The sequence below is a fragment of the Pan troglodytes genome, chromosome 18 (genome assembly GCF_028858775.2).
Source record: "Pan troglodytes isolate AG18354 chromosome 18, NHGRI_mPanTro3-v2.0_pri, whole genome shotgun sequence".
In the NCBI taxonomy this organism is placed as follows: domain Eukaryota; kingdom Metazoa; phylum Chordata; class Mammalia; order Primates; family Hominidae; genus Pan; species Pan troglodytes.
In genome coordinates, this window is record NC_072416.2 from 29,853,865 (window position 1) to 29,868,888 (window position 15,024).

A 15,024-nucleotide genomic window follows, 5' to 3' on the forward strand; every position below is an offset into this window, starting at 1 on the left:
CAGCCCAGTCCTGCTGGGACAGCTGGCCACCGCTGGGACTGGAGGCAAGGCTGCCCTGGGCAAGGACAGTGAGCTGTTCTGAGTCGTTGCTGGGGGCTCTTGCTGGCTTCACCTGCTGGAGCCCAAACCCAGGGGGTCTGAGTGACAACCGAACTCCAGGAAAGGCAAGGCCACAACACGGAGCCTCACACACGGGCTCGAGAACACAGACAGGGGCTGCAGCAACTTCCCAAAATGGTTTATTCCAAAGCTGTGGACGGTGAACATTAAGACGAAAGAGGTGACTCACGTGGAACCTGAAACACGGACGCCTTTCTTCCAAGAAGGGCTGTGGCGATCAGGCCACTCAAGGCAGCCAGCCCCTCAGCAGGGCACGATGGCTAATGCTGCCTGGACCGCAGGGACTTTTTGTTCGATTTCAAGACACCAGACTCCCTCTCCTTCTCAGGGTCGAAGACTTCTGTAGACAGAAAAGGCAGGAAAGACACAGTGAATGGAGGGGCTGGCAGCACAGGGGCACCAGCTCGAGCCAGCAGCTACGTCTCCTGTGCCAAGGACTGTCCTAGGTCTACACCATCCTTCACTGCTAACCCTCCCCAGCCCGTGAGGAAGGCAGAGTTATCCCCAGTTCAGAGAGGAACAAACTGAGGGAGCTGTGGACATAGCTTTCACGTCCCCCTCCTGAGAGGGCTGCCAGAGAGAGAGCCTTGTCTAGACAAAATGCTCATACACGTTGGAATTTCAGCTGGGTTCTAGAAAGTCCTCTGGAACGGTGCACGTAGCTCAGCCTTTACTTCCTGCAGTGGCTTCTTCTAGGATTCAAGCTGCTAACACGGACCCCCACACACCCTGGAGCCTTTCAGGGCCCTGTCTCCAAGGGCTTCCCTGGCACCAGGCCCCGCGTCCTGCTGGCCCAGCCCCTCCCATGAGCTCCTCAGGGCCCACGCACTTGGGATCTCGTGGGGCCAGTAGTCGTTGCAGTGGGGGCAGCGCGGTTCAGCATTCGACTGGAAGTACTTGGCCACGCAGGGTAAGTGCATCCTGATCCCACAGGTTTCGCAGCTTTGACCCTGAAACAGGAAAGGCCAATGACGGCGGAGCTGGTGCACACCTCCATGTTCTGCAAACCTCCGGGGAAGCCACAAGGGAAATGGGCAGCAGGTGGCATCGTGTTATCTTCTGGGCCCCAGATTAATATTGAAAATAATCCCAAACGCCTCAGTGCAGTGGAGTCTTTTGTTTGCTTGCTGCTTGTTGCGGTGGGTTTTACTAAACAATTCTGAACACATGAACGCAGCGACAGAAGCCGAGGGCTCCCAAACTCCTGCGCTCAGATCCTGCAGGTGGCGTGTGGACAGCCACAGCTTTTCAGAAGCTTATTTGCTAATGTGAATCAAAAGCTTTCAAAAAAAAAAGTGCACTTTGTCCCAGAAACTCCGCCCAAGGAAATAATCACCAGGTGCCCAAGGATACAGGTGTACGAGGCCCGTAAGAGCAATTGCAATTACAAACAGCTACAGCTGCAAAACGAAAGACACATCAATGTCCACGCTGGTTCAGCGGTTGCAAAGCCCTGCAAACCACTCCAGAAAGCAGCAATCGACAAGAGACACTCACTACAAAACTGCCAAGATAATGCAGGTTGCACAGAACACTCAGCCTTCCTGAGAAAAATAAAGTAAGCGAGGGCCCCTGGACCCCAACAGCAGAACCAGGGAGGAGGGCGGCAGTGTGTCCCTGCGGGGCACAGCAGGGAGGCGTCCTGACACGTCCTGGGAGATGGCCTCCGCCAGCTCTTGTGGGAGGATGCGCCAGCAGTGCAGGAGGGCTGGGCCCAGAGCCAGGATTCCGGGAAGTACCTGTACAGAGCCCCGGGAGCCGAGGGCCCAGTGATGAGCTCCCGTGCCCTGCCCTGCGGGTACCTGGATGAGGAGGCTGTGACAGATATTGCAGATCTTCACCGCGTCGGGGTACGTCTCCCGGATGTATTGCTCCATCTCCAGGATGGCCCGGCCGTGCAGGGTGAACTCCCCTTCCTTCTGCAGGGACACACAGGAGGTGGCCACCCTCAGCCAGGCCCTCTCCCCATTCACCACCTCTCTTCCCTCTGTGATCCCACAGCCCAGTGCTCAGGAAGACACAAGGGTCTACGCAGCTTTTCACCAACCCCAGCCAACGGGCATCAGCCACATCCCCCTGGCAGAGCCTTGGCAAGGGAAACTGAGGCAAAGACCCTAAAGACATGGAGGCGTGGCTCCCTGACACCCGCCTTTTCTCAGCATCTGCTGTGCCTTCAGACGTGACTTCTCTGTCTGCACGGCAGCCTCGAGGGAGGCAGTCACAGCCCTCCTGCAGATGAGGACGCTGAGGCCCACAAGGGGGTCAGTCTCCCCAGGGTGCAAACCCAAACACCCACTGCTGCCATCCGCCACCCATCCCACTCCCAAAAAGCAGCATCCCTGGTGCCTCCCAGCACTTCTGCCTCCCAGCACTTCTGCCTCCAACTGCAGTAGGGACCCTCAGAGATCACTTCCAGCCACATCACTTTACAGATGGAGCTGGAAGGAGTCTGGAGAGGGCAGACAGGCCCCATCACACTGTGGGCAGTGGAGCCTCCAATGGAAGCCAGGCCTCCTGGTTCCCACGCTAGGGTGCGGTCCACCCATCATGCATCCTGAAATCCCTGGGAGAGCCCGGAAGCACATGAACAATGCAGCTCCCCAGGCCGACCCTACTGCCAGGTCACAGGAGAAAGGCAGCACTGAGGGAGACCCAAGGCAGGCAAATGACACGGGACCCAGGACACGGACCCATGCAGGCTGATTCCAGTTTCTCCACAGTCAGCTCATGCATCGGATATGAACCACACCAGGAGATGACGTCACTGACGCCTGTGAGTCACCCGAGTGCTCAACTGCCTTTTCTGTTATTTTCTAATTTTTACAAGCAAGAGCTGTCACTCCCATTTCTTTTCTTTTCTTTTTTTTTTTTTTTTTTGAGACGGAGTTTTGCTCTTGTTGCCCAGGGTGGAATGCAATGGCACGATCTTGGCTCAATGCAACTTCCGCATCCCGGGTTCAAGCAATTCTCCTGCCTCAGCCTCCTGAGTAGCTGGGATTACAGGCATGCGCCACCATGCCTGGCTAATTTTGTATTTTTAGTAGAGACGGGGTTTCACCATGTTAGCCAGGCTGGTCTTGAACTCCCAACCTCAGGTGATCCGCCCACCTCGGCCTTCCAAAGTGCTGGGATTGCAGGCATGAGTCACCGCACCCAGCCCACTCCCGTTTCTGACAGGTAGAGCCCCCCACCCCATTCCCACCTTCATCCCCACAGTGCAATGTGGAGGGGGTGTGCTTGCGTAATCTGGGCTCGCAGTGCGTTCGCTCTGGAACACCAGTAGAGGGGCTGGGTGAGCACAGGAAGGAAGGCAGGGCAGAAGCGTGGGGTTGGGGCATGGACAGCCGCTGTGGGAACAGTGGAGGGAGGCCGGGGCACCAGGCGCTTGTGCCCTGCACCACGGCTGTTGCTAGTGCACAGGGGCTTTGTGTCATCCAAGTGCTGTGGGCAATGGGAGGATGTGATCAGCCCCCAGGCTGTCCTCGGTCCTCAGTCCTATGGCTGTTACCTTCCCCCAAAGCTCCCAAATCCATCATGGCACCCCACCTCCCTGGCCACCGCCCTCTTCCAGCCTCCCCTCCAGATCCATCATGGCACCCCACATCCCCAGCCACCGCCCTCTTCCACCCTCCTCCAGATCCATCATGGCACCCCACACCCCCAACCACCGCCCTCTTCCACCATCCCCTACAGATCCATCATGGCAACCCACCTCCCTGGCCTCCACCCTCTTCCACCCTCCCCTGCTCCTGCTGCTCTCTGAGCCCACTCTCCTCCAGCAACACACTCGCTACCAAACAAGCCTGGCCCTGTCACTCCCACCTCACCCCCACCCCAGGGCTTCCCACCACCCTTAGGTCCAAGAGCCAAGCCCCTAATACGCGTATCTCCTGGGCTGCCCTCGGTCTGCTCGCCTCAGCAATCTTTGTGCTCAGATGGCCCTGGCCTTAGCTTCTTGAGTGCACCTGCTGGCCACAGGGCCACTGCCGGGCTGATGATCCTCCCACCCCAGGCTCCAGGAAACTCCCACACAGCCTTCAGCTCAAGTGTCACTTCCTCAGCAGCTGAGGGCCGGTTCCTCTGGGACAGCTGTCATAAAGCCATGTTTCCTTTCCATCTGTACCAGGACTGCAGTGAGATGACCGTCTCACTGATCTCGGGCTCCCCCTCCAGACCATGGCCCCATGGGAGCGGCCACCAGCTCTGGTTGTGCTCACTCCTGTGTCCGCAGCACCTGCTGTAGGGCCCAGCACTTGGCAGGCCTGTGATAAACACCCACGGGAAGATGAAGTAGACCTTGCACTGATCCCAAAGGAATGCCTGACACTAAGCAAGTTCAAGCTCAGACTGAGGCAGGAGCTGCATTTATTTTTTATTTATTTATTTGAGACAGAGTTTCACTCTTGTTGCCCAGGCTAGATCATGCAATGGCACGATCTCAGCTCACTGCAACCTCTGCCTCCAGGGTTCAAGCGATTCTTCTGCCTCAGCTTCCCGAGTACCTGGGATTACAGATGCCCGCCACCACACCCAGCTAACTTTTTTATATTTTTAGTAGAGACACGGTTTCACCATATCGGCCAGGCTGGTCTCAAACTCCTGACTTCAAGTGATCTACCCGCCTTGGCCTCCCAAAATGCTGGAATTACAGGTTTGAGCCACTGCACCCAGCCAAGCTGCATTTACTGAACACCTGCTATGTGCCTGAAACTGCACCCAAGGCTCACCATTCATGACCCACTCAGTCCTCTGAGGGCCCATCAGGGGAGGGGCAGGAGGGATGCCCTGGCCCTCAAAGACGACGACAGCCCAGGTGATCTCCCAGGCGCCTCGCCACAACACTTGGAAGTCAGGACCTCGTGTAGGGAGCAGTCCTGGGGTGTATGGAGGTGCGCCCATCAGCAGACGCCCAGCTCCCATGAGCCGTGCTTGCTCTCAGAGGCCTCCCCGCTGACCCCAACCACCTACCACCCCTGGGCCTTCTCCTGGACGGACAGCTGCCTCAGCACCTCCATGCCGGGCCAGTCTCACACAGGACTGGCTGTCCAGGAGTGACGTGTCCTTGGGGTGATATACCCACCTGGAAGGGCCTTGTCAGTGGGCCCCTGGCTATTTCTGTGGGAAGCCCTGTGTCTGAGAGGCCAAGGATCAGACACTGACATGTGGTCTCTCTGATCGAGGTGCTGCCCTAGGAAGACCTGTCCTGGGTAAGTGAGCACCCGCCCCAGTTCTCAGTGATTCCTCCAGAGTGCCGCAGACCTCAGGGCAACCCTTACCAGGCCATGTAGGTCAGAGAGCACTGGACCCTCACAGAAAACACCTGGAGCTGGCAATGTCCCCATCCTGCAGATGAGGAAACAGTCTCCGCAATGAGAAGCTGTTCACCACAGGCGGCGGAGGAACCTGGAGGAGTCTCACCACACAGCCCCTGCCACATTAGCTTTGTTCCTTCGTCCTCCTGAGGGCCCCAGCAGGCCAGGCAGTCAACAAGAAGCCTCTCTAGGGCTACTGCCCAGCGCCAGTGCTGAGGGCCCCCTGCTACTTCTGCAGCGCTCCTGCAGGTGGCAGCTCCCGGATCCTCTGTCCGCCCTCCCTCGAGCTCAGAGGCGCCCTGCAGAAGGTGGTGCCAGCACTGCCACCGAACTGAGAAAGGCACAGAGTACAAGCGCCTGCAGCCACAGCTCACCGCCACAGACTCCAGGGTGGGGCCTCTCCTATCCACCACCGCCCTCTCTAGACACCAAGGGCAGACAAAGGGCAAGTCAAACCATAAAGTTGGGGGCACGCCCTGCAAGCCATGCACAATGGTGGCAGCATGTGCTAGGCATGGTGCTCTTGGGTGCAAAGCAGGGTGCAAAGTGTTGTGTACTGGGATGTTGGGGCACTCGGCTCTAGGGTCTGGGATAACAGGTGACTTCAGTGGGTTTCTTTATGCATCTCAACATGTTCTAATCCTCCTGTAATGAGCAGATATTTCCTGTAACATTTTTTGTAAGTTTTAGACTCTGTTCCTCTGCAACCTCATCCACCTGTCCAGTCATCCATTCAGCAAGCATTTATTGAGCAGTTGAGGTGCCAGGCACTACATTCTGCAATGGGGACCAGCCATGAAGAGGTCATAACCCCTACCCTTAAAAAACTTGGCCTGTGGCCGGGCACGCTGGCTCACGCCTGTCATCCCAGCACTTTGGGAGGCTGAGGCAGGCGGATCACCTGAGGTCAGGAGTTCGAGACCAGCCTGGTCAACATGGAGGAACCCCGTCTCTACTAAAAATAGAAAAATTAGCCGGGCGTGATGGCGCATGCTTGTGATCCCAGCTACTTGGGAGGCTGAGGCAGGAGAATCGCTTGAACCCGGGAGGTTGAGGTTGCGGTGAGCCAAGATTGCACCATTGCACTCCAGCCTGGGCAACAAGAGCAAAACTCCATCTTAAAAAAAAAAAAAAACTTGGCCTGAAGAGGGGCTGCACCACAAGCGAGAATGGTCAGTTATAACCTGAGTAGCCCTAGAACATTCCCTAGTGCCAAATACAGCCCGGAGGGCAAGTACAACTGTGACAAAGCCATTGATGGGAGCTGCAGTCCCCAAACCGGGGCCTGAACTCGGCCCTGCCACTCTCAGGGTGTCCGACGTCATCCAGACCCCTGAGCTGTCAGCTAAAAACTAAGCTATGGAGCCACTGCAGGGCAGCAGACAGCCTCCAAGACATGACATACGGGAATGCGCCCAGCAGATCCTGCACTCACCAGGAGCTCCCAGCCCTGCCCTCACCCCATGACCTCTCCACCCTGTCTTCCCATCAGGTACCCCAGGAACTGAATTCGGGTCAGGTTCCTGGGACAGGCCCACCCTAAATAGAAATCAGTAACTCAGAACACAGACTTCCCCAACCCAGACGCGAGCCTTCCTGAAAAGGAAGCGGAGAATCGCTGCAGCCACAAGCAGCAGCCTCTGGCCACGAGTCCGACCACCAAGTGAGGAAGCGGGGACCCGGCGTGAGCGCGTCCTCAACACACACGGGCACGAGCACCTGGGAGGCACAGCTGTGGTCAACTCGGCAAACACTGAGCTGTTGAAAACAGGGGTGCCTTTTGTGGAAAAAGAACTGAAACATTTGTTCTGCTCCATTCAGCAGGACTAGACATGGGGGTGGGGGCAACATCTAGAAACTGGAGCTGCAGTGGGGCCTGTCCCAGATGTCACAGCTCCTTTCCTGAAGCAGGTCTATGCCTCTTCTAAGCACTGGCCCTGAGGAACTCACTGCTGACAAAAACAACAGTGGTAATGTCACCAGTTCCTCTGCCGCCTCCCCCGCGAGCCAGCCAGCCTAGCACCGAGCACATTACTGTGAGGTCCCATTCCCGCTCCTGACACACCCAGCCCCGAAGGGGAAACGACGACTCCCCTCTTATAGGGAACATGAGGTCACCTGGCTCAGGGTTCAGACCCGGGTTAGATGTTAGAGCCACACTCTCAGCCACGGAACTGCCCTGCCTTGCAGTCTGTGGGCTAGAGCCTTGATCCTGGGGCCCAAGTCCCTGCGCGCGGCTCCTGGCTCTGCCATTCTGGCTGTGGCATCCTGAACACATCATCTGGGTGAACGGGGAGTGGGAGGCAGGAGGAGTGAGGCCCAAGTCCTCCCCACGGGGTCACTGCTGGAATGCATGAAAGCAGATAAGGGATCCGAGAAGGCCGGGCTCCTCAGACATCAGTTGGCTACAAGTGCGATTTTGGAGAAAAAAATCACTTGAAAAAGTGAACCAGGCTGGAAACACCAAGAGACAGTACCTCAATCAGCCACTTGTTTTGGACATACTTCTGCAGCACCTGCTCTGCTTCCTTCTTCCTCATCTTCTTGCCTTTAAGTTGATCAACCAGGTTCAAAATGTTTGTGGAAGACGCAAAGCCGGTTTCTGAGTCAATAATCAGTTCCAGCTGGAAGAAAGAGCAGGTATCATGCTCATCTATTAAAATGGCAAAAATAACTTTTAAATGGTAATACCAAGTCTGGCAGGGGCGCAGTAAAACCACTCAGATCACAGGCAGAACTGTACACTGGCATGGTATTCCGGGAAAACAATTTAATGTGCATCAAGAGCCAGGACTGTGCTCAGTTCGACTCAGAGGTCACTTCTATAACATCCTCCCAAATAAATCATCTTAATGTCCCCAAATCAAAGAGGGTCGCCTTGCCTCACGGCTGGCCTTGGAGGCAGTGAGAGAGAGACACGGCAGGCAGGAACCGCTGGGGAAGACAGGTTCCTGCACACGCAGGTGTGTGCTCAGCTCAGCACCTGCTCCTCAACCTTGGTGGCTAATAATCCCCAGGAGAAGACCTAAAAGGAATGATTCTAACGTCTGGTTCTCAGAGATTTGGATTCAACAGATCGTGAGTGGGGCTGAAATGTCTGAATTATTTTTCACCTCTGCAGTTATTATCATTGCATCTAGGCCTGAGAACCACTCTTAGCCATGTGTTTGACCAGAAGGCTGAGCAAATAGCTCTGAAGCCTGGGGAAGACAGGTTCCTGCACACGCAGGTGTGTGCTCAGCTCAGTGCCTGTCAAATGTGCACGTGCAAATGATTCAGTGGGCACCTGGCAAAAATGCAGATTCGGACTCAGCAGTCTAGAGTGGGGACTGGGACTGGGCCTTTCTAACAAGCTCCCAGGCGATGCTGCTGCTGCTGCCTTTCCCAGATGGCACTTGGAGCAGCCAGGCAGGAACGCCTGTTACTACCAGTGAAGCCCTGCTCTTGCCCATCCAGTTGGGGCTCACACCTGGCCCAGCACTTCCTTCCCAGGCAGCCATGGGGACCCCCTGGCAGCTGTGAGTTCCAGATGGGTAGACAGTGACATCTCCCTGCAAAGCCTTTTCTCAGACAGCAATGGTGGCCCATGTCCCCCCAGTGATCCTTGAACACTGCAGTTGCCACTGCTAATGACGGAGACAGAACTTTCCCATAAGAAGCCCACCCAATGGGCGATGGGGATTACTCTACTTACAGCCTTTCTAAACAAATCCAGTTCATTCTCTGCAAAATCCGTAGCCATTTTGGAAATTGAAGTTGTAGCAAGATTCACCTAAGAAATAAGTCAGCACGACAGTCAGGCTGTGCTCTTTGCGTGTTGGTTAACGTGTCGCTGGCTCTCCCTCCCTCCCCTCCTCCATCTCTGGCCAGTCACTGAGCTCCTGTATCCAGGCACTGCGGGCCGCAGGGATGGATCTGTAACCAGGCGTATATTACAGACTTTATTCTTTAGCTCAGCCAACATGCTGGACCCTCAGAAGTTTCAGAACTCCAAAGGGTGTGCATGCAGTATTTTCCAAACTCAGATAAATTTGGGAGATTTGTCTGCATGTTAATGGAGCTTCAAATGCAAAAAAAGCACTGAGAAGTCCGATAGCAGGGAAATCTGCTTTGCCATATCTGACCAGCATTTCCACAGTTCTTTGACTGTGTAATGTTTTTTTTCCAGGGAATTGAGTTTGGGAAACCCTGGACTAGAGTGCCCCTTTCTGAGTGTGAGCCTGGCTGGGAGCAGCCAGATGTCCTCTGACCAGCTGAGGTGTCTCCTAGCCAGGGATGGGGCATGTCAGCTTCCCACTCCTGTATTTCACCCTGGCTGTGTTTCACTCCTGGCTCTGCCATTCTGGCTGTGGCATCCTGAACACATCATGTGGGTGAACGGGGAGTCGGCAGCAGGAGGGGTGAGGCCCAAATCCCTACCTGTGAGAGTAAATCTGAAAACCACTGAAGGCCCCACCCACATGGGTTGCAATCCTTGACACTCCTACAGAGTTTCTTTTCATAGCTTCTATGTCTTATTCTAAATAAAAAACCATTTTCTCCCTTTATTCCTAATATTCTATACATTTGGAGTGACTTCTTTGCAAAGAACTGTCCAAAAGAGAAATCAAACCAAAGCAAACACAGGCTGCCTGGGCCCTGTTCCAGCTCCTCAAAAATGCCACTAGAGGGCTCTGCCGGGCACTCACCAATGCATAAATGGGTCTCCCATCATCTTCCGTGACTCCTCTCTTTATCTCAATATACAAGGACTCCAATACACTGTTAATGTTGTTGATGAAGTCTTCCAACTTATCTACGGTGGCATTGCCTGGAAATAAACAGACCAAAAAAAGGGGGGTGACCAGGGGGCCTCATCAAAAAAATGTAGCTTGCTTGAATCATTCCATCCCATCTCAACACAGGGGACAGCAACCCCAGACACGGGTGGAGGCTGCAGCCTCTTGGGTGAACGCCAATGCCACGTGGCTTCTTTCTTCCTGGAGTACTTGGAAGACAAACAGACAACAGATGGAGGGCGTTGTGAGGCAGGAGGGCCGGGGAGATGCTATCTGCAACCACGGAGGCTGCCGCGGGCTTCCTGTCTTTGCTCGCTGCCTCCTGATGAGAGTCCCGATCAGCACCTTCAGCGCATTACTCAATGATGTGCTCAGAGCCTGCGTGAGCTCCCGCTGCACACACATCCCATCCCATCTCAGCCCTTCTACCGCGTCCCCAGTGCCCCGCGAGAGGCCTCTGTCCCTGTACGTCCCCACACATCTTAGGTGGAGCTTTATTCCTTTCTCTTTTTATTCAATGTCAGGTTATCCTCACTTACATGCCAGGCTTGTGCTGGGTCCTGGGCTGGAACACTAAGAATAACAACGAACGGGGTGAGAAGGGTGGCTTGCAGCAAGCCCTCAGCATGGAGAGGCCCTGTCCTGGGCACCTTTTGTCGTCATGAATCCACCCTCCAGCAGCTCTCTGGGCACAGGGTAAGAGGCTGAGACGCAGAGAGATGAACTGACTCGCCCAGAGTTGCACCACAAGGCCGGGGCTTTGACCTCTCTGTCGCCCACCTCACCTGGCCCTGCCAGCAGGATGCTCACAGCCCAAGGGCCACCATCCAGGTCCATCAGTCTGAGGAGGGGGCACCCACAGTATTGCCGGGGGCTCACCTGAGGAGGACAGAGAGGCTGCGGTGAGGACGGGAGCCTGTGGCCGGGGACAGCAGGGCCTTTCTCCTGTGGTACCAGGAAGCCTCTGAGCACTGGAAGCAGTGGAAGGACATGGCCAGCGTTGTGTCCCTTTTATGCTGTGAAACTTTTTTTTTTTTTTTTTTTGAGACAGAGTCTCGCTCTCACCCAGGCTGGAGTGCAGTAGCACAATCTTGGCTCACTGCAACCTCCACCTCCCGGGTTCAAGCAGTTCTCCTGCTTTAGCCTCCCGAGGAGTTGAGATTACAGGCATGCACCACCACACCCAGCTAATTTTTGTATTTTTAGTAGAGATGGGGTTTTACCGTGTTGGCCAGGCTGGTCTCGATCTCCTGACCTCAAGTGTTCCGCCCACCTCAGCCTCCCAAAGTGCTGGGATTATAGGCGTGAGCCACCATGCCCAGCTTGTGCTGTGAAACTTTTTAAAGCAAGAGTATGTATTATTGTTTTCACTGTTTTTATGTATTAAAATAAATAATTTCAAAAGATTCATGCCTTAGAAAATCATTCTGGAAAAAAAACTGCAAGAAAAAATGGACAATATGATACATTCATGTGTGAAACAAAAACAGAACCAATGAAACAGTCCCACAGGAAAAGGCCCAGCAGGTTACCCACTGGACTGACGACCAAGGCTGTCGCCAGGAAGGGACTAAACGAAGGGTCATCACAGGGCACTCGTGCTGTATGTCTGTGTTTGATTTCTTATAGACAGAGGCATTTCTAAGCTACCCGTACAACTCAAGATTCATAAAGTTAAAAAAAAAAACAACAGAAGATCATGCTGGTGACAATGGAGGACGTGGCCGTGTGAAAGAGTCAAGGAAAACCCAGGCCAATGAGCTCTGTCAGAGGATCAGACTGTGGGGCCCAGAAAAGCTGAGAACAAAGCCCAGGGCAGTGACACTAATGTGCCATGCTCAGCGAGGAGCTAATCTTCCCTTTCAGTTAAGTTTTTAAAAGGCAGTTTAAATTAAAAAGTAGTCATAGTAAGTGGGTGGAACATGGACGTGGTGAGATCATAACATATGACAGTGACATCTGGCCTCGGCGGCTGGAGAGCAGGCATCAGGAGGGAGGCATGGCCTGACTTCCTGCCTCCATGCCCCTGCTCACGGGCCCCTCCTTTCTGAAAACTCCTCTCCCTCCACTGCGGCAGCCACCTCGGATGGCCTGTTTTTCCAGGAAATGTTCTCTTCTGCCCCCGGTGCTGTCTTCCTCTTCCACACCATGCAAGGCAGCTCTTTGCTGGCGTGGGAGCCGAGCTGTTCCGTGCCTGCCTGTGCCGGTGACTTGGCCAGACACACTTTTCCACCCCCAAGGGGAGCCAACGCTGGGCAGCTCAGGTGCAAGAGGCCCAGACATCAAAAAGCCTCGTTCAGTGCGGAGTGAGTGACAGGAACCCTGTCCACCCAGTGTGACACTGGGGCAAGTCCCACCTCTCTCTGAAAGTGACAACTCACATTTTCCACTAACAAGGCCCCTCCTGGGTATCACTGAGAACGATGTGCCCTGTGGGCAGATGAGAAGCATTCTGATCTATTGGACTTTCCAGACACCCCGTTGCGGGGAGGGAGCCAGCAGCCCTCTCTGCCCTTCCCCTCTCCACACCACCTCTGGTTTGGCGTCCGGCCTCATTTTTCAGAAACCATGAATGTTTTGCTGTATTTTCATCTGACCAACCACTTCCTCCTACTGTACTCGCTCACTGCACACACCAGCCACTGCTTGGGCGCTCCTGTTCTCTCTGCTATCGCCCTCTTTCCTTCCACACGCTTCCTGCATCAGGTTCATGTCCACGATCTCCGTCGCTGACCCTGTAACTGTTTCTCACGGAGGCCCCGCGCCCTTGCAGCTCCTCTTAATCGTGACCTGAGAAGAAACTTCTCTTACGCTCAGCACCCCCAGGCCCTTCAACTGACTCCTTTCAGCAGCAACAGAGGTGGCGTGGTGGCATGGGGCCAGAAGCAGAGGTGTGGGCTCTAGCCCATCCTGCCCTCCCGCTCTGTGGGGCCCTGCGTGAGCCTCTCCCCCACTTCTCATCTCTAACAGCCACACACAGTCTCGCCTCCAGCCTCACACATGTCCAGAACCCTCTTCCCCCCCGCTTCTCTACCACCACCCCTGGCTGGACCCCAGCCTCCTGATCCTCTGGCAGCCTCCCGTACAGGCCTTCCCCAACCAGATAAGCTGCACTTCCCAGCTCTGTCCTCCCATGGCAGCACTTCCTTCCTCATCACGTGGCACTCCAGTTACTGTGTCCAGCCGCCCCAAGACAGGAGTCAGCTGGTGACACCTGCCAGCCCAGCAGCCATGTCCCTCCCTAACGAGACCTTCGCCTTTTTTCTCTCTTTTTTTTTTACAATTGTCTTTTTCTTACATTTGCGGTTTTGGTGACAGAATAATTCCAGGTATGATATTCAGGGAACCAGAAAGCAGAAAGCTGAAGGGACCAGAGATTAGGGCAGCCAGGAGTAGACAGAGAACCCCTATCCGCCAGACACTCTCCCAATCTGAGCAAGGGACAAAAGGAAGCTTGGAGGTGGCTCCAGCCCAGAAGCTACAGAGGGCCAGCTGCTCTGGCCATGAGGTGATGCCATGCTTCCTGCCTATCCCCAACTGTGCACCTGGCCACCAATGAGTCCTATGTGTCCCTCCCCCGATAGCATCCCGACACATTTTTTTTTTTTTTTGAGATGGAGTGTCACTCCATTGCCCAGGCTGGAGTGCAGTGGCACAGTCTCAGCTCACAGCAACCTCTACCTCCCAGGTTCAAGCGATCCTCCTGCTTCAGCCTCCCCAGGCACTGGGACTACAGGTGTTTCACCACCACACCTGGCTAATTTTTTGTATTTTTAGTAGAGATGGGATTTCACTATGTTGGCTGGTCTGGTCTCAAACTCCTGACCTCAAGTGATCTGCCCACCTGTCTCCCAAAGTTTTGGGATTACAGGCGTGAGCCACCATGCCCGGCCCCGACACATTCCTTTCTAAGTTGACCAGAACTGGGGTCTCTTGCTTGCTCCCAAGATCCTTATGATGTCCACTAAGCGCTAAGGTTGCACCAGATCGCTGCTTCCCAGCCTCAGGTCTTCAGGACAGCTAATGTCCACAGCTCTGCCCCGGTCTCTCCCCTGATCCTGGAGCCCTGGTGGAGAAGCTACAGTTTGCCAATCTGTAGGGATACACTGGGCTAAAGGCATGTCTGAGGATCCTTTTGACCTCAATATTCTACGAGCCCATGGTCATGATAAAGAGTGTGGAATAAAGTCCGTATGGTGAGATTCTGAGACAACTACTTTCAGTCTTAGAAATACCAGTTTGAAGACTTAGGAGTTAATTAACAACACCACTCCTTTTCAGAATCCAGAACCAACTGAAGAAAAAGACACATCCTTCAGTAAATATCAAAACGTCAGGTTTTCTGTAGGTAGCGCTGGATCAGAGGCTGGTTCTCTGCACACCACCAACCTCCAGTCAGTGATATGGGAGGCCCAGCTATGAGGACAGAGGAACGAGGCCCTGGCCCTAGCACAGATGTCTCCTCTAGAGGGAAAGAGATACCCTAGCCAGGACAACCAGCAACATGTTTAAATCAAGCAAGTTGAACCTCTAAACCTCTAAACACAGTGCTACCTGTGTTCTCTCTACTTGGAAGAGGCAGGGTGTGTCTGGATTTCTTAAGGGCTGTAGTAAAGTAGCTCATGTTAGGCTAAAATCAAGGGGCCTGCAAATGTGTGGCTATGATTACCTTATTATGTGCCAGCACTATGCATTCACATGGTTCATTTCATCATGACAATAACAGTAACTCTGTAAGATGAAATCACTAGTATCATCTGTATATACAGGAGGCTTGGAGAGGTTAACAACTTGCTCATAGTTTCCGTAACTTG

The 15,024-nt window shown here is 54.3% G+C and overlaps 1 protein-coding gene across 4 annotated transcripts in view; it reads right to left on the reverse strand.

Moving 5' to 3' along the window:
• Positions 1–223: 223 nt before the first annotated feature.
• NSMCE1 (NSE1 homolog, SMC5-SMC6 complex component) overlaps positions 224–15,024 on the reverse strand; it is a 43,689-nt gene continuing 28,888 nt past the window's right edge. For 3 of the 4 annotated variants that reach the window (XM_510891.8, XM_063797730.1, XM_063797731.1), the window contains 6 exons: positions 10,121–10,242; positions 9,127–9,204; positions 7,910–8,056; positions 1,923–2,039; positions 950–1,070; positions 224–460 (listed from right to left, as the gene is read on the reverse strand). In XM_510891.8, coding sequence (XP_510891.4) covers positions 381–460; positions 950–1,070; positions 1,923–2,039; positions 7,910–8,056; positions 9,127–9,204; positions 10,121–10,242 — 665 coding nt within the window. In that variant the 3' untranslated portion in view covers positions 224–380. The remainder of the gene's footprint in view (positions 461–949; positions 1,071–1,922; positions 2,040–7,909; positions 8,057–9,126; positions 9,205–10,120; positions 10,243–15,024) is intronic. The other variant, XM_009430529.5, reaches the window with a different exon arrangement.